Source organism: Balaenoptera physalus (assembly GCF_965194825.1).
Source record: "Balaenoptera physalus genome assembly, chromosome: 1".
In the NCBI taxonomy this organism is placed as follows: domain Eukaryota; kingdom Metazoa; phylum Chordata; class Mammalia; order Artiodactyla; family Balaenopteridae; genus Balaenoptera; species Balaenoptera physalus.
This window is the reverse complement of record NC_138882.1, coordinates 46,911,675-46,930,712: the sequence shown is the minus strand read 5'-3', so window position 1 is coordinate 46,930,712 and position 19,038 is coordinate 46,911,675. Positions and strand designations below refer to the sequence as shown.

The window sequence follows — 19,038 nt, the reverse complement described above, 5'->3', positions numbered from 1 at the left end:
AGAAGTCTAATGATACTAAAATGTTTACCAGAATGCAGGGATATAAACTGGTACAATTACTTTGGAAAACAACTCCACTCTCAGGTGTATACGCTAGAGAAACTTGTTAATGTGTGCCAGCAGGCATATTTTGAAATGTCCATAGCAGCACTGTTTACGTGAGCTCTTAAAGCTCTTGAAGATATGGGACTTCCCTGGCAGTCCAGTGGTTAAGACTCCACGCTTACACTGCATATGGCATGGGTTCCATCCCTGGTCGGGGAACTAAGATCCTGCGTGCCTCATGGCGGTGACATGGCCAAAAAAAAAAAAAAAAAAGCTCTTGGAAATAAAACCTGAATGTCCATCAGACATGTAATGGATAACAAAAATGTGGTATATTCTTATGATGGGAATGCTACATATCAGTGAAAATGAATGACCAATAGCTACCCAGATCAAGATAGAGGAATCTCGTGAAATGTAAGGTTGTACCAGTAAGGTAAGTGGTAGTACCTGCCTATGTACAGTTTCATGCTTATAAAGTGCAAAAGCAGGCAGAGCTAAGCCATATATTATATATATGTACTTGGTAAAACAATAAAGGCAAGCAAGGAAATGAAAAGGCATTAAATTCAGAATAGTGGTTCTTTCTACTGGATAGAAGACAATGGGACCAGAGGTTCTATCTCTTAATCTGAGTGGTGGTTACATGCGTGTTCCTTTAATTATTATTATTTGAAAATGTACAAATAACATTATATGTTTCCTTTTTTATGTGTTAAGTATTTCACAATTAAAATGCTAAAAAGAATAATGAGTAGTTTCTATATTGTTCTAAAACTGAGTCTACCTTGGTGATAAAATGCACTTGTGTGACTTTGAAGCTACCTGCCCTTTCTTCAAAGAAGCTGTAATCCCAGAGGCTGCAAATCTCTTTTGTGTTGTTCTGCCTAAATATGAACAAATTCCCTAAGGGTGCTGATCACACGAGTACATCTGACACAGTCACCACCATCCCCAAATAAATTTAACCATGACATATATGTAAATCAATATCGTAAGTGGAAAAAGTTGTGTTCTGTGGTTCTTCCCAGGAGGTTGAGACAAAAATAACATAATCACTTTAACCTGGCTGAGTGTCTGGAATTGCTGCAGCCTTGGCCACTGTGATATGGTGTTTAGGGCTCTTCAGGGGGTGGTGAATGAGCTCAGGGATTGAAGTTTTTACTTCCAAAGAAAACTGGACATTTTAAAATCCATTTATCATTTACAGTGTCAGTATAATGGGACAACCGATTTTTTTCACCCTCAGGTAAATGTCATGCTATAATCACAACCTACCTAATCCACTTCACTTGTAATCACTTTTATCTACACTAATTTTATCTGCCTCTGGGGACAACAGATACCTGATAACACTACCAAATCATCTTTTCATCCAAGCCATTAGATATATGCTCCTTTTAAATGCTTCTAGAAAAAGACTCTATTGAGAATTTCTTTTTTCCTTTAAAGCAAATACTTATTTAACTTTGACACATTGAAATAGCATGCTTTGCAGACTGGCATGTGCTGAAGCTTTCAGAGAAGTTGATTAAATTGGCTCATGTGTTTACATTAAAATTATGAAGAAAATCCCCTGTTTTTCACACAGCATAATGCTCGTGTGTGTGTGTGTGTGTGTATTTTAAACTGTGAGTCAGATCATTGGGGTTCCGGAATTCAACTAAGAAATTTTTCTAGAGGGCTAAGAGAAGGGTTTTACTTTTTCTACTCGTTAACATAATATAGTATCCAGGAAATTATTATTTATCATGCAGCTGTATAAAATAAGATGAGGCTTTTTTCCCCATGAGTGGACGGACAATCCCATACCTGATAATGGCAGATTTATTAATAATGAAGGCAGATAATGCTCACACCTTCATTTGATGCACCACGTAGAGCACATTCTTACTGACTTTGTAATCTCAGGCCAGTGACGTTATGTCTGTGAGCTTCAGTTTTCTCCAAGAAAAATGGAGGTGAAAAATCCTGTCTTATAGGGCTGGGGCTTAAATGAAATAATGTATGCCCAGTTCTTATCACAGTGTCTGACACTTGGTAAGAACACCTTAACAATTAGAAACCACCCAAATGCCCTTTGACAGGAAATTGGGTAGATGAACTACACTGTATTCACACAGTGGAATATTAGCAGTTAAAACGAATGCACTGCAGCAATGCACAATGCTGGATGGACCCTAGCAATATAGCACTAGAACAAAGAGTAAGTCCTGAAACATTACACAGAGCATAATTCACTCTATAAAGTTAAAAACAACTAAAGTAAATCATCTACTTTTTAAGCACATAGAGAGAGTAAAGCTATGTAAAAGGAAAGCGGGGGCATGATGGTTCCCTTGAGTTGGGAGAAACACACATGGGTGGGACGTAAGTAACCTCTAGGTTGCTGTTAAGATCGCAGCTTTGTAGAGGGAACTTAACCTCAACATAATAAAGGCCATGTATGACAAACCCACAACATGGCCAACATCGTTCTCAATGGTGAAAAACTGAAAGCATTTCCTCTAAGATCAGGAACAAGACAAGGTTGCCCACTCTCACCACTATTATTCAACATAGTTTTGGAAGTTTTAGCCACAGCAATCAGAGAAGAAAAAGAAATAAAAGGAATCCAAATCGGAAAAGAAGAAGTAAAGCTGTCACTGTTTACAGATGACATGATACTATACATAGACAATCCTAAAGATGCTACCAGAAAACTACTAGAGCTAATCAATGAATTTGGTAAAGTAGTAGGATACAAAATTAATGCACAGAAATCTCTTGCATTCCTATACACTAATGATGAAAAATCTGAAGGAGAAATTAAGAAAACACTCCCATTTACCATTGCAACAAAAAGAATAAAATACCTAGGAATAAACCTAAGGAGACAAAAGACCTGTATGCAGAAAACTATAAGACACTGATGAAAGAAATTAAAGATGATATACTGAGCCTGCGCGTCTGGAGCCTGTGCTCCGCAACAAGAGAGGCCGCGATAATGAGAGGCCCGCGCACCGTGATGAAGAGTGGCCCCCACTTGCTGCAACTAGAGAAAGCCCTCGCACAGAAACGAAGACCCAACACAGCCATATATAAATAAATAAATAAATAAATAAATAAATAAACCCAAAGTTAAAAAAAAGAAAAGAAAAGAAATTAAAGATGATATAAACAGATGGAGAGATATACCATGTTCTTGGATTGGAAGAATCAACATTGTTGATTCAGAAACTGCTTAGTAGGTAAAGGGTTTTACTTTAGACTAATGGAAATTCTTTGGAACTAGATAGAAGTGATGGTTGTACATTTTGAATGAACTAAATGTCACTGAATTGTTCACTTTGAAATGGTTAATTGTATGTTATGTTAACTTCACCTGAATAAATAATTTTTTTACGTGGTGACGGACTTCCATTTCCGGACTAGATGGAGTAGACACACTTTCCCCATTCCTCCTACTAAATAAATTCCTCCCCTGGATGTTATATATAAAACAAATTAGGAGGCAGGGGGCAGTTTGCTAAATATGATAGGGTGGCTCAGGGAAGACATCTCTGAGTAAGTGACATTTTAGAGACTTGTGTAAAGGGAGGGAATGGGCCATATAGACATCTGAAAAAGGATTTTGGGGTGGGGATTTATCTTGTTTGAGGTTTTTTGGGGGTGGGGATTTATCTTGTTAAGGTGCTTGGTGGTTACATATACTACCCAAAGCAATCAACAGATTCAGTGCAATCCCTATCAAACTACCAATGGCATTTTTCACAGAACTAGAACAAAAAATTTCACAATTTGTATGGAAACACAAAAGACCCCAAATAGCCAAAGTAATCTTGAGAAAGAAAAACGGAGCTGGAGGAATCAGGCTCCCGGACTTCAGGCTATACTACAAAGCTACAGTCATCAAGACAGTATGGTACTGGCACAAAAACAGAAATATAGATCAATGGAACAGGATAGAAAGCGCAGAGGTAAACCAACGCACCTATGGTCACCTTATTTTTGATAAAGGAGGCAAGAATATACAATGGAGAAAAGACAGCCTCTTCAATAAGTGGTGCTGGGAAAACTGGATAGCTACATGTAAAAGAATGAAATTAGAACACCTCCTAGCACCATACACAAAAATAAACTCAAAATGGATTAAAGACTTAAATGTAAGGCCAGACACTATAAAAACTCTTAGAGGAAAACATAGGCAGAACACTCTATGATATAAATCACAGCAAGATCCTTTTTGACCCACCTACTAGAGAAATGGAAATAAAAACAAAAATAAACAAATGGGACCTAATGAAACTTAAAAGCTTTTGCACAGCAAAGGAAAACATAAACAAGACGAAAAGACAACCCTCAGAATGGGAGAAAATATTTGCAAATGAAGCAACTGACAAAGGATTAATCTCCAAAATTTACAAGCAGCTCATACAGCTCAGTATCAAAAAAAAAACAAACAACCTGATCCAAAAATGGGCAGAAGACCTAAACAGATGTTTCTCCAAAGAAGATATACAGATTGCCAACAAACACATGAAAGGATGCTCAACATCACTAATCATTAGAGAAATGCAAGTCAAAACTACAATGAGGTATCACCTCACACCAGTCAGAATGGCCATCATCAAAAAATCTACAAACAATAAATGCTGGAGAGGGTGTGGAGAAAAGGGAACCCTCCTGCACTGTTGGTGGGAATGTAAATTGATACAGCCACTATGGAGAACAGTATGGAGGTTCCTTAAAAAACTAAAAATAGAACTACCATACGACCCAGCGATCCCACTACTGGACATATACCCTGAGAAAACCATAATTCAAAAAGAGTCATGTGCCACAATGTTCACTGCAGATCTATTTACAATAGCCAGGACATGGAAGCAACCTAAGTGTCCCTCGACAGATGAATGGATAAAGAAGATGTGGCACATATATACAATGGAATATTACTCAGCCATAAGAAGAAACGGAATTGAGTTATTTGTAGTGAGGTGGATGGACCTAGAGTCTGTCATACAGAGTGAAGTAAGTCAGAAAGAGAAAAACAAATACCGTATGCTAACACATATATATGGAATCTAAAAAAAAAAGGTCATGAAGAACCTAGGGGCAAGATGGGAATAAAGACCAGACCTACTAGAGAATGCACTTGAGGACATGGGGAAGGGGAAGCTGGGATGAAGTGAGAGTGGCATGGACATATATACACTACCAAATGTAAAATAGATAGCTAGTGGGAAGCAGCTGCATAGCACAGGGAGATCAGCTCGGTGCTTTGTGACCACCTAGAGGGGTGGGATAGGGAGGGTGGAAGGGAGATGCAAGAGGGAGGAGATATGGGGATATATGTACATGTATAACTGATTCACTTTGTTATAAAGCAGAAACTAACACACAATTGCAAAGCAATTATACTCCAATAAAGATGTTAAAAAATAAATAAATAAAAATCGCATCTTTGTTTTTTTGTTTTGGTTTCATGGGTGCTTATTATACTATTATTTTAAAAAATAACTAAATAAAAGTGAGCCATGAACTACTAGCCAGGGTGTGTCCTGCTGTGAGGATTAGGATTACGCCACTTCCCTGAGGTGCAATTGAAAAATAGTAATGATGATCATGAAGAAATAACCGTGTTTAGGCTAAGGTTTGTCAGGAGTAATGGAATTTCATTTTTGCAGGTGAAGTGTTTGGGAATTAAGACCTTGCCTTCTTATACTTTCACAGTTTAGCTGTTCATTGTTTGGAAGCTTCTTTTTTTAAGTCACTTAAAATGGGAGCTGTGTATCTTTCAGCTCTAGAGCTTATTTTGTCCATCTTTCCTTCGTTTGATTACTTGTCATTAAGATTCAATAGCATCATCACCCTAGTCTCAGGAAACTGACAAGTCACAGAAAGAAGAGGCTCTGACGGCAGGGTTAACTCACAAGAGCTTTGCCGGGACCAGCTGGGAGCCACAAGAATGCTCCGGGGTATAAATGGAGGATAATCTATAAAAATATTGAGTCACTATGTTGTACACCCGAAACTAATATAATATTGCAAATCAACTATACCTCAATAAAAAAGAAATGTTCCAGGGAAGCGTTGTGTTTTCCAAGGTGGACTTTTAGTAATTAGAGAGAAATAGGAATAGCCGAAATTGTTAAGCTGTGGTAGTTAAATCCCAACCTACAGGCTTTTATAAAAGATTTTTAGATCTAATTAATCTTAGCATCAAGTGTTCATACTTTATAAACTAAATGAGAAACAATCCAATTATCCCTTCCTAAATCTTGAAGAAAGACAGTAAAGCCAGCCCAGCATGCTTCTCCGTCTGCTCCCCTCACTCACAATCATCACCTTGTCCATCAGAAGGTGTTTAAGAATCAAGTTGTTACCTAGGGACTGTTTCTCACAGTGCGGTGTGTACCCTGGAAGGTAAGAACTATTGTTAATGCCACTGTGTTGATAGTTTCCATGTGAGAGGAGGGCATCCCTGTTTACCTAGGCAGGAGTCAGTCGATAGGGGGTAATTTACTTCATCAGAGTGAAAGTTCTGTCTCTGTCCCTGTGGAAGAGATTTAGGGCTTCTCTCTGAAAGGAACGCATGAAGAATAGCAGAGTAAGCCCCACGCTTACTGTCTGGTTACACCATCTCTAAGACAACACACAGGTAACGAGGATCTCGTGGTGGGTGTTTGCTCCACCTGGCAGGGTCTGCTGCACCTCTAGGGATAACGGAGTTTATCTGAAAGAGCTCAGTTAGTGCATCAGGGTTTGAGAATACAAAAGTCACCCTTCCATTCAAGGTCCTTTCCCTCCTGTCCGTGAATCCTCTCTGCTCTCCTTACCTTCTTAGTTTTGTCCTCACTAACCACGTCCGTCTCATTAAGTATGCCGTTAAATAGCAAAGAACAGGTAAACACACAGGGCGAGGGCTACTCAGACATGCCTCCTCACTTACTCTCACGTTCCAGTGGATTTCAGTTCCAAAGAGGTGCATTTGCTGTCACCAGTACAGGAGATATTCAGGTCAAGTTCTCGGCTTGTTTGCTGCCAGCCCACACCTATACAGTCAGCTGAATACCATGCTGATGCTGACAGCCTGTGTAAAATACACATTTTAATGTAATAACTAGGATATATTTTCTTTTTATGGTTACACACAGGGTTGAAATATGCCATGTACTGCTTGCCTGTGCTTTTTGTTTTAATTACAAGGCAAAAATTGGGCACACACCTGCCAGTAACACCACTATAAATAACGTGTACGTTGAAAGGGAATTACGTTCCTTAAATCATAGGAACTGATAGACTATTATGAAACACGTTTGCAGGATTACTGTAATGACATTTATCCTTAGTGTGACTTCAGAGTACTTCAGTGGAAAAGTCTTCAAGAAATAAATGACTGCCCCAAAGTTTAGGGACTCAGCATTTTTCATCTGAGGGAGCTAGGTTTAAGAAAACACTGAAATATGCACTTAACTACTCTTTGTTTTTCAGCATGCACATCTCTGAAAGCCAACAAGAATTCTTCAGAATGCTGGATGAAAAAATTGAAAAGGTAAGAAGTAAAATAACTACATGTTTCAAGGGAAATATTGCCTCATGATTTAGAGTAACGATATTCTGGTTTCTGTTACAAAGCTTTTCTTGCAAGGGGATGGTTAGAGTTAAAACAAACATCCCCACACCACAATGTGGCTAGGAGAATATTTAATGTATAACAGAGCTTCCCAGGATTCTGGGCTACCGTTGATCATTCATTAAAGTGTGGCAAGTCAGGTAGAGACTGGTAAGAGCCTTTGCCTAGAAACAGAGCGTTGCTATCTATCACTGTGTATTGTCTGCACCTGATGCCCTGCTCGGACCTCAGACTGCAAGCAAGGAGGTCCTTAGTACCTGTCTACTACATACCCAACGCTGCTCTGAGTTGTTTACAAATGTTGCAAACATGTTGCAATCAATACCTTACCTCAGGGAAGTGACCATGAGACAGGTAATATTTGCATTTTACAGGTAAGGAAATTGAGGCTCATGCTTGAGTAACTTACCCAGGTTTGCAAGGCTAATAGCAGTAGTGTTAGAATTCCAGCCCACGTCTGTCTGACTCCAAAGCAGAGTCTCCAGGTTGCTTCTCTAAAAGTGTGTGGATTTTACAGTGACAGTAAGACACAAAGTTGATTCATGTGGAAATTTAACCCATACTTAGGATCTCAGAGTGCCATATGCGAATTAACTGAATGAAGGGTTCAATATGGTAATCATTAAAGGCTTACATGCTTAGAGAATTTAAATTTATCACTACAGGGAGTGAATTTTAAATACTAAAGTTATACATCTGAGAATTATAATTTGAAAACCTTATTCTGAGGAAGAGTTAAATTCTAAATTCAGAACATATCACGACTATGGTTAAGGCATCATGGGCCAATTTTACCTTTGAAATGTTTTCCATTTTAATTTTTACTTCTTTTTTACTTTTTGTGGCCCTTGAGCATTTCTTCCTGAATTCCTAGGTTATATACCTATCAGTCAATGGAAGATAGTGAAAGAGGTCTTAAATTCATCCGTATTTCAGTTGCAGACTCTTCTCTGAGGTGGACCTCTCCTGAAAGAATCATTATATAATCTTCTAATGCACCATTAAAAGACCAGCATATATTACCAATGTGAAAAATAGAAATGGGTAATGAACTAAAATAATAGTTTAATCTATAGTGTTCCTTGGCTATGCTTACATTCTCATTTGAGTATAATTTTTTTTTTTTTACTTTTAGTGAAATTTTAGCTTATGCATGACTTTTTAGATTGAAAACATCATCTAGGAATAATTACCAGGTTTCACATATTGGTTCAAAAGCTGTTCAACTTGCCAGTAACATTTTGTTTTCAGTAAAGGGAAGCATAAAAAGCAATATTTTGTTCCTACTGTAATGGTGAAGATCTTTTCCTTCTCTGGATTATTTCTCCTCCACTAGCTTTTTGGCAATAAAAATATTTGCTTAGTAGTCAGAGGAAGTCTGTAAAAATTGAGACCTGAATTGTAAGTTATCTTTTTAAACAACATTCACAGACCCTGACAAGGTGTTTTAAATGATCTAATCTCTTTCTGGTGTGTTTCCATAATTGAAATTCTACCTCTTGTTACTCAAAACTGAAATTCATTGTTCCCATCTGAAATTCTACTTCCCTTCTTACTTTGCATCCAGGATGTAGACTATGATGTGTTTAGCACAACAAAAGCAAAGTTTATAACTTGATCATTTATTGGATGGAACTTTCCTTGGACAAAGGAGCATTTGTAGATTCAGCATAAACAGTGTTCCCACTATATATTGAATACATTTATATTCAAAAACGAGCCGTTATAAAATCTGTGATACGTGCCCAGTTACAAATTTCTAAGGTAATTTTGCATCTTCTCTGAACCAAGCTTTCCTGTTTCTGCTCTCTTATCTAAAGTTCATCCTTCTGAATTTTGTGAATATGCTATCCTATGTATCATCTAAACATTAAGCCTCCCCAAATTAAAATGTTCCTTTTTAATATATGTGTTCAGCTTAACTTAATCTTCACCATAGTTTACATAATCAAAATTGGAAGTTGGATTCTTATGAATCATTTCCCTGACTTTTTACCACTGCTAAATATTTCTTTGGTCCAACTAATATTTGGACAACCATAAATGCAATTCATATCTATTCTTTTAGGTTATATAGGATTGATTTAAAAAAACTAAACTCAGAGCTTCATGCTGAAAATCGGAGTCATTCTGAGAGGCTTTGAGTTTTGAGATATAATCTTTCTCAGAAATGTCCAGGAATTCCTTTTTTCTTCCTTAAATTGGTAAGAAGCAAAATTGAGTGAATCTGTAGAGATTTAAACCTGCCGTTCCTTGATTCATCCTTTGTATTTATTGAATGTCTACAGGGCATAGTTTGATTTACCTTTCAACTCTCCTCTCCATACTAAGAGAAATCTCTGTTCTGTCTCTCTCAAGATATATGCAAAAGTACCATTAGTATAAGGAAGCAAGGACTGCTAGATGGTTTAATACCTACAGTGAAACTTAGTGTGGACTACTCTAAATCAAAAATGATCATGGTGCCGAGCTGCAGTTTACTTTTGCACCACCACTGGGCAAGCAGTTTTCTAAGAAGTTATTGGCGTCAAAGAAAAGCAAGTAGCAAAAATGCATTAAAAAATTATTTAGCACTTTTGATGCTAAATTATTTAGCATCATTTAATTATTTAGCATACCAGACATTATGCTATGACTCAGGATAGAAAAACAGATAGGAAATAAGGGATACAAAATAAGTAGGAAAGAGTCCCTTGACTTGAGGAGCTCAGTTTTAAATGCACATTTCTTTGAAAAGGTAATTATTTTACCAATGGAGGAGTCCTTCCTCCATCACCCCTTACGCCATTATCACCGTGAGTCAGGTCCTCCTGTATTGAATGTAGGTGTTTCAGGGGTCAAGTGCTGAAACTTGAGGTCCATGAACCAGGCAGTTGGGACATCCTTGGACACTTGGCACCATTTCACTATGCTGGCGTGAAGAAGGCCAGGGCACTGAGCTGCATCTGGAGATGACCCCGGGAGAGATTTTTGTCAGGAGAGCAGTGAGAGTTCAAAAGAGCATTGTAAGCTCTGATCTACTTTTGCTTTTCCTTTTGGAGAGTAAAAAAATGCTGTGAAACAATGGGAGCACCTCATTTATCTTCACCTCGTTATTTTTCACTCTGATACCTAACCATTATTCCATTACATTCTATAGTTGTCCCTGACAATTCACAGGCTCCTGAACTTTATGTGAAGTGGCGACATTTGCCTAATTTTACAGCTTAAAGAAAATGACAGTTTACTGCAGAGCAAGATAATGATTTTAAACTCTCGTCTTTCACTATGTTTAGAGGAGAGAGAAGAGATCTAGATTATTAAAACTTGGCCCTGTGGAGGAGTTTCTGAATATCGTACCAAAGACAGATCACATCAGATTTTAAGATATGCTTTCTACTGTATATTTGAGTTTACTTGTAAGAAGCAGAAAAAGTAAATACATTTTTTAAATATCTGCATTAATACTGTCTTTCCCAGGCAAACGCAGGGATTTATATTTTGCTTTAGGAAGATGTAAGAACAGCTGACAACTGAGAAGTCTTTTGCTCTCTCAGAGAGAACCCTGAATGTTAAATAAAGAACGTCTCAGTACAATGCCAATTGCATCTGGTTAGTTTTCCTCGTGAAAAGCATCTTAAGCTCTGTTGGGTCATGAGCATTTTTTTTGGAATGTTGTAAAAGTTATAAAGACTCTCCCTATAAAAATGCACATGATACCATATACACAAAATTCTTAAGTAAAATTTTAGAGTTTTATAACCGTCTGGCGCCTGTCCTTGGGCCCCAGGCGAAGAACCTGTGCATTTCACTGATGGGCTTTGCTCAGATCCAGGGCCCGACTATACCCATGAGCACTCACGAGTCTCGTCAGGGTCTGATCTTACCCATATATATCTCTGACTGTAAAGAAAATTAGGAAACTGAGCACAGATAACTCCAAGAAAACCCACTCTCCTTCCTTTCATAGCTCCTTCTCCTCTTTGAAATTAGCTCATAGTACTTCACCCCCCGAGGGTGCCATCAGAGTGCCACCATGCCTTGCATATTCCTGTACGATTTTGAGACGCCGCCTCTGTTGACTGGAATTATTCAATGTGACCTTCTGAGGAGATGTCTTAGAAAGAGCAGTGTATGGATTTAAAACCAGCTGATTTTAAAAAATGTTTATCTGTAGACCTTTACATCTGTTGAAAAATCATTTACACTTAGAAAATGTTTGGGTTCCTGAAGTGGCCTGATTTCCTTGGCCCCAGAACTAACCTAGTTGGTGAGAAACATGGTAAGTCTGCATTTATAAATTTATTTCAAGGGCTCCTTTTCTTAATATTATGTCAGATCAGTCTGAACTACGTTATGAATCAGTGTGTCAGAGATCCGAAGGTGTTTGCTTTTCATCTGGTAAAGAGAGTGACTTGTGTGTAATTATGAGCCATGATTTTTGGTTCTATATATAAACTCTTCCTGATGTAGACTGTTTAACTGCAGAGCTGCTATAGAATCGAATATAATATTTGGCACCTGCAGGTGATGATAGGTTTTACTTTCTGGTGGTGCGTTTAAAGGCCTCCTCAGTGCCGCTAGTGATGAGAAACATGGGACTGTTGTATCAGATCCTGAAGAATGTCACCCGGCCTGCCCCATGTGTACAGAGGAAGTCATAGCATGTCCCTCCTACCAGCTTGTCAATTTCTGTAACAACCAGGGCCTTCAGCACTGGCAGAGAGACGCTCTTGCTGGCACGTGTGTTTTGGAACTGGGCCGGGCTGCCGATATTCCATTAAACAGCTCCTTGCTCCATGGGAAACACCGCGATAAAGAATATATATATATATATATATATCGCGGCGGTAATATCAAGTTAAAAAAAAATAAAATTAAAAAATTTGTTGTCTATCATAGGATTGAAACTACATAAAAATGACATACATATGGACAGAGATTTAAATGAAACTTGAAAACTTTCTAATTTATTAGCAAGACGGGGTTGTAAGAAAATTTTTAAATTTAATTTTGATTTCGATCGATGGTTTTCTTGTTTATAAGATAAGAACAATTTTATAAAACGACCTTTTGGAGAAGAACCCTGGCCCCATCTTGAGAGAAATGTCTCTCAAGGTGGAATTTATCTCTGCTGTGTGAGCACTTAGGAAGAGGGCCCGAACCCGTGACAGAGTTAACCTCTGAACCTACAGATGGTAATTGTATTTTCTGTGACAAAAGTGGGCAGAATACAGCCCATGGGCCAAATCTAGCCTGCCAGACAAGAATGGTTTTTACGTGTTTAAATGGTTGGGGGAAACAAAAGGCCGAATAATATTTTCTGACATGTGAAAAATCATGTGAAATTCCAGCTTAAGGGTCCACAAATAAAGTTTTGTTGGAACACCGCCATACTCGTTCTTTTACTTTTCTCTGTGCCTGCCTTCATGTTTATAGCTGGAGCTGAGTTGCAACAGAGACCCTTTAGAAGGCAAAGCCTAAATTATTTACTCTTTGGTCCTTCACAGAGAAAGTCGCCAGCCCTGCTCTAGGACATCAGTTCAATATGGCCCAGAGACATGGGCATCCTGCATTCTGTATCCCTGCTTTTTTTTTTTTTTCTTTTCTTTTCTTTTTTTGGCCTTGCCATGCGGTGGCTTCTGGGATCTTAGTTCCCCGACCGGGGATCGAACCTGTGCCCTCTACATTGGAAGCACAGAGTCTTAACCACTGGACCGCCGAGGAAGTCCCATCCCTGCTTTTCCCTGTCCTCACTCCTGCTCACCTCCTCGTGGGGAAAGAAGCATCATCGAAGTCATCTGAGTGCCAACATCAGGCAAAGCAGGACCTTGAGAAATAGGTCCCTTAAAGCTTCTAAAATATCCTTTTTAGAAGGATAGAATCAGTAGAATGAGGATTTGGGTGTAATCAACACTTCATGGGAGTTTTAAAGCTGTTTAGTCAATACATTCTCTCTTGGAAATGGAAAGGCCAATATACTAGGGTTCTTGTCACTGTGGCTGTTATCGTGGTGATCATTCCTATACATGGTCAACACAACAGTCAGAGGCTGTCATACTCCTACTGCTCATTACAAACGATTCCTTTTTCCAACTGAAATGATAATGCACGAGTCTAATTAGAATAAAGCTCATTAGAAACAGACTTGGCCATTAATGCCTTGATTGATTTTTCTAATGAAATAAGCCAGGGGAGGAGACTTGAACAGCACAGCTAATTATTTTTGCTTTTCTTCGGCATTGCCTCAAAACTTGTTATAAATTGTTGTTGTGCCGTCACGAAAATGCTGCTGAAACACTCCCTGACTGAAGAGGCTCCGACACTTGCAGCCCCGAGGAGGCAGTGGAGGGCGCCTGACTCCTGGCCCACAGCCCTACAGGAGGAGGATTAAACAGCAGCCCCTGGGGGGTGTCCTTCATTTCACTTTTCCACCCTCGTCCCGCCTCCTCCTCGTCATCTTTGTTCTGGATTCTGGCTGGTGGTTCACAGATGCTCAAGCTGTGGAATGCAGCTCTCGTGCCCCTGTATTCCTGTTTCGACAGAGTTTAAATGTTCAGGCTCCCATAGAAACTTAGATCCTAGGTTGCCACTGGATGGTGATACATGGGGGAAAAGTTTTGGGGAAAAAGATGTTAGGTGGGCAGAGAAGCAAGACGGCCCATTAAGTGTCTGTACCAAATACTGTTGGGACAATTGTGTTTCATTCATCAAGATGTTCTTTGGTGCCCAGAAAGCCAGACCGCCCCACACTGCAGGGTAGAAGGCTACCAAAGAGGCACGACTAAGTCAAGAAACAGACTCACTAAGCCCACAGTTAGGAAGAGAGAGGAGGAAGATCAATCATGTAAAGGAAGCAGACAGGAGGTAGGAGAATCCAAATAATGCACAGGTCAGAAACCTGTGGAGCTTCCCCGTCATCCAGAGAGGTTCAGGAGAGGAGGAGGAATTCTTCATTTGTCAGTTAGCCTGCTGTATGATCAGTATAACAGTGCACACTTCCAGGCAGAAATAAGCCTCATGAAAGCAAACTTCTGTGGGCCACACAAGGATTCCACTGAGTGTCAAAAAGACAAAGAGGACTTTTCCCTGGTGGCGCAGTGGTTGAGAATCTGCCTGCTAATGCAGGGGACACGGGTTCGAGCCCTGGTCTGGGAAGATCCCACATGCCGCGGAGCAACTGGGCCCGTGAGCCACAACTACTGAGCCTGCGCGTCTGGAGCCTGTGCTCCGCAACAAGAGAGGCCGCGATAGTGAGAGGCCCGCGCACCGCGATGAAGAGTGACCCCCGCTTGCCACAACTAGAGAAAGCCCTCGCACAGAAATGAAGACCCAACACAGCAAAAATAAATTTAAAAAAATTTTAAAAAAAAGACAAGGAGGAGAGAGCAGTTCTCATGGGTTCCCTTACCCCGCTCCTCTCCACCCAGGTGCCCCTTCCCAATAAAGTCTTTTGCTTTATCAGCAAAAAAAAAAAGACAAAGGGGAATAAGAGACATGTTCTGTTCTGCCCCCTATAGTAAGGGAAGCAAACATTTTGGCTAAAATTACTTTTAAGACATGGTGGGATGGAAGGACCACTGAGAGGGGAAGAGACCAATTCTCCCTAGAGCTTTCACTTGAAATTATGATGTTGGAACAAGATCGTAAACTAAGTAGCCATTAAGAGAAGTCTGGGGAGGAGGGAGTATGAGAGAAGAAAGCAATATATGTGGAAATGCAGGATGTACAAGAAGGATCTGCCAGTTTGGGACATAGTGGATGACCGATCCTGTTGTTTTGTTCGTCTTTTATGTTTTAACCATTTTTTCTTTGGGATATTAGATGGTTTTTTCCATGCCTATAAAAAATGCTGCAATGAAAATATTTGTACACTTGTGTAAGAATTTTATAAAGGTATAGTTTACATGCCATAAAATTTACTTATTTTATATGTACAATTCAGTGATTTTTAGTAAACTTACCAAACTGCATGACCATCACCACATTCCAGTTTTAAAACATTTTCATCACATCAGTAAGATCCCTCCTGCCAGCTTACAGCCAATCCCCTTTCCCACCTCCAGCCCCAGGGAATAAATGCATATATTTTAAAAAACATATATTTGGGAGTTTATCATTAATATTGATGTCTATGATTGCTATAATAAGGGTATGATACTCTTATTGAGTCTTATGACTCATAATACATATTTACCAAATTACTTTCCAAAGCAGCCATACCACTTTACAAGGCTGCCAGCAGTGTATGGGAGTTGCATTTCATTGTACACTCCCAAGAATTGGGTATCGCTATTTTTAAATAATATCTAATTGTCTTCATTTGTATTTTTTTTATTACTGAAGCAGACCATTTTTCTATTTGTGTGTTTACTGACTTTATTTGTTCTGAATGAATTTCCACTCTGTGCCCTTCCCTCTTGTTGAAATCCTCTTACATTAACTTTTTTTATTGATATGAGCTTCTCATGTGACTTGTCACTTACACATTGTATGCTGCAGGTATTTTTCCCATTGAGGTTTGCCTTTTTATTTTGTTTTATTCTTTTTCTTTTGGTATGCAAAGTTTCATTTTTACATGATCAAATATGTTCATCTTTTTATTTTCTATGTGATCTTTTTTATGCCTTTGAGGCTAAGAGTTATTTCCTTCTCCAGAGCTTTGACAGAAGCTCAGTTTTATGTTCTGTTTTGTATTATTATTAAGATTTAGCACATCATTTCTCTTGGAATCTGTCACTTCTGGTGACCCTTTTTGTCAAATACTTAACTCTTAATATCTTAGACCATATTACCAGGATATCTTATTCTGTACTGGTGATGTTTTTTGGTTTTTCTGGGTTTTTTTAAAATTTTTATTTATTTATTTATGGCTGCGTTGGGTCTTCGTTTCTGTGCGAGGGCTTTCTCTAGTTGTGGCAAGCGGGGGCCACTCTTCATCTCGGTGCGCGGGCCTCTCACTATCGCGGCCTCTCTTGTTGCGGAGCACAGGCTCCAGACGCGCAGGCTCAGTACTTGTGGCTCACGGGCCCAGTTGCTCCGTGGCATGTGGAATCTTCCCAGACCAGGGCTCGAACCCGTGTCCCCTGCATTGGCAGGCAGTTTCTCAACCACTGCGCCACCAGGGAAGCCCGCTCTCCTTGTTTTTGATTTCCAAGTTTTCTGTTCGTAAAATAATTGTTTCTCAGAGCTGCTGACAGGTGATAATAACAAAAATAAAACTGATTTGAATTTAGTTATCAACTCACTACAGTCATAACAAAAGAGGCAAGGATTAGCCCTGTGCTCTGGGCTTCTCTGAGGTTTGCCCACAAGTAACAGGGCGCAGGACTCCTACCTACTTTGTAGGGTTGGTGTGAATAACCAATGAAATAGTGTCTGCAAAGCAGCTGATGCAATTTTCCTTCTCCTTCTCATAGTAATTATAATAATTTCAGAGGAGCAAATGCTTGAGAAATGAAAGTTGCAGTTTGGGTTGACGCAGAGGGTTTACAAGAGATTTGTCCCTCAAAAGAGGGCACTTCCTTTTTTTTATTGAATGATAGATTCTTTAAATTCTGTAGTGCTTTACAATTTTCAAAAGTTTCACACACATGATTTCATATAATCCCATAATAACACTTTTTTCCCCTACCCCTCAAAAGAGGGCACTTTCTTATGGTAACAGTAAACTTGGAGGGTCTGAAATGCTCCTTCTGTTTAACCCTATAACTCATTTACAGAGTTGGAGACACCGCTTTATCAGTGAGTACACCAGTTCACGTGTGTGTCTGTCTGTCTGTCACTGCATCCAAGTTCTTCCTTGTGGATAAGATGCCCTCTGAACCCCACATTGGCCACCTAGGCCTTTGCTTTGATTGAGGCTTCTTAAGAAGAGAAGGGATTGAGGTGTCTGCCATAGAAGCTTTATTTGAACATATGGGGTTCTGGCCCGTCTGGGGTGCAAGGCTGAGGTGGAAGGAAGGGCTCCCTGACACCTGGCAGAGTACAATTTGTGACGACAGTTCTCACCCACCCAACCGCCATAAGGAAGGCGGTCCCTATTCTCCTGCCAGGGCCTGGACAAACAGGGGGTTTAAATAGCAGTAGTAGTAATAATAGCAGCAGCTAATATTTATTGACCACCTGCTAGAAATGGTATTTTTCCCATGTAATCCAGATCACAACCCTATGAAACAGAGACCATGATTATCCCCAGGAAACCGAAGCCCGGAGATTTGCCTAGTGTCTCACAACAGTGTGTGTCCACATATACACTGGAGAAGTCCTCTTTCCTTTCCTAATGTAAACTCCATGAGCCCACCTTTCCCCTCCAGCCAGACACTCAGAGGCCACTCGCAGGTCTACTGTCTGAGCCCCATGAGTTGAGGATACGTGGAGAGCATCATCTGATATATTTCTGATAGGTTTGGATGTGTCCTGTTGCCCACAATGGAGAATAAACTCCCAACGGTCAGGGTCCACGAGGGTCTCCTTTCTAGCTCTCCATCATGTGGCTCAGGGAGTGTCTCCTGGGTGGTCTGAGCCAAGGCAACAGCCGGCATCTGCTTGGACACTGTCACCAGGGTGGTGTCATTGGGGACACACTTCTCTTGTCAGGAAGATTGGTCACCCAGCTTCCCTGCCCAGGAGACTTTTTTTTTTTGCAGCAAGTAAAACAAGCCTGGAGATGACACCAGGCTCAAAAACTCTGCAAGGAGCAGGGGTGAGAGTTGGCAATGTGATGGTAGAAGAAACCAAAATCTGCTAATTGGTGAACCATTCAAAGAGAACAAGCAATCTGGGGCCGGTTAGCATGGGAACGGGCCACCCTCGTGCTTTTGCAGGCCCCGAAGACTTCTTGGTGTGGCAGCACTTTTTTGTTTGTCAAACCCACGTGTACACATGTGTACACACATACATGTATAAAATTATGTGCCAGGCCCGATTTCATCACTTTACTACTATTAACTCACTTAATCTTCAGCAGCCACATGAAGTTAGTACTGTTGTTACCTTCGTTTTACAGATGGGGAAAGTGAGACACAGAGAGGTAACTTGATCAAGATCCCAGAGCTAGTGAGTCACAGACAGGATGACTGCCCAGCCAGGTGGTACCGTCATGCATTAAGATGAAAGGCTGAAATATTAGGAGAATGTGAGCTACTTCCAATATACAGATATTGTGACAAAGAAACATGTCACGCATTTGAGAAATAGTTGTATGCAAAATTATTATTTCCTTTATGTTTTAGATACTTTTAGTAATAAGTCCCAGTTATAAAGAACATTTTATTTTTAAAGGAACTTTCCCCCCAGAATTGAAACATGTAGTGTGTATTTAAAAAGAAAGAAGTCAGCCCCCTCCCCTTCCACTGCTGCGGAGCGAGCTGTCTTTGCTCCTGCCCATAGCCATGGTC

General features: G+C 39.8%; 1 protein-coding gene across 1 annotated transcript in view; it reads left to right on the top strand.

Moving 5' to 3' along the window:
* LOC309666363 (uncharacterized protein C1orf21) overlaps positions 1-19,038 on the top strand; it is a 225,482-nt gene that overhangs the window by 203,885 nt on the left and 2,559 nt on the right. Inside the window, exon 5 of the mRNA XM_082473754.1 lies at positions 7,519-7,579. Coding sequence (XP_082329880.1) covers positions 7,519-7,579 — 61 coding nt within the window. The remainder of the gene's footprint in view (positions 1-7,518; positions 7,580-19,038) is intronic.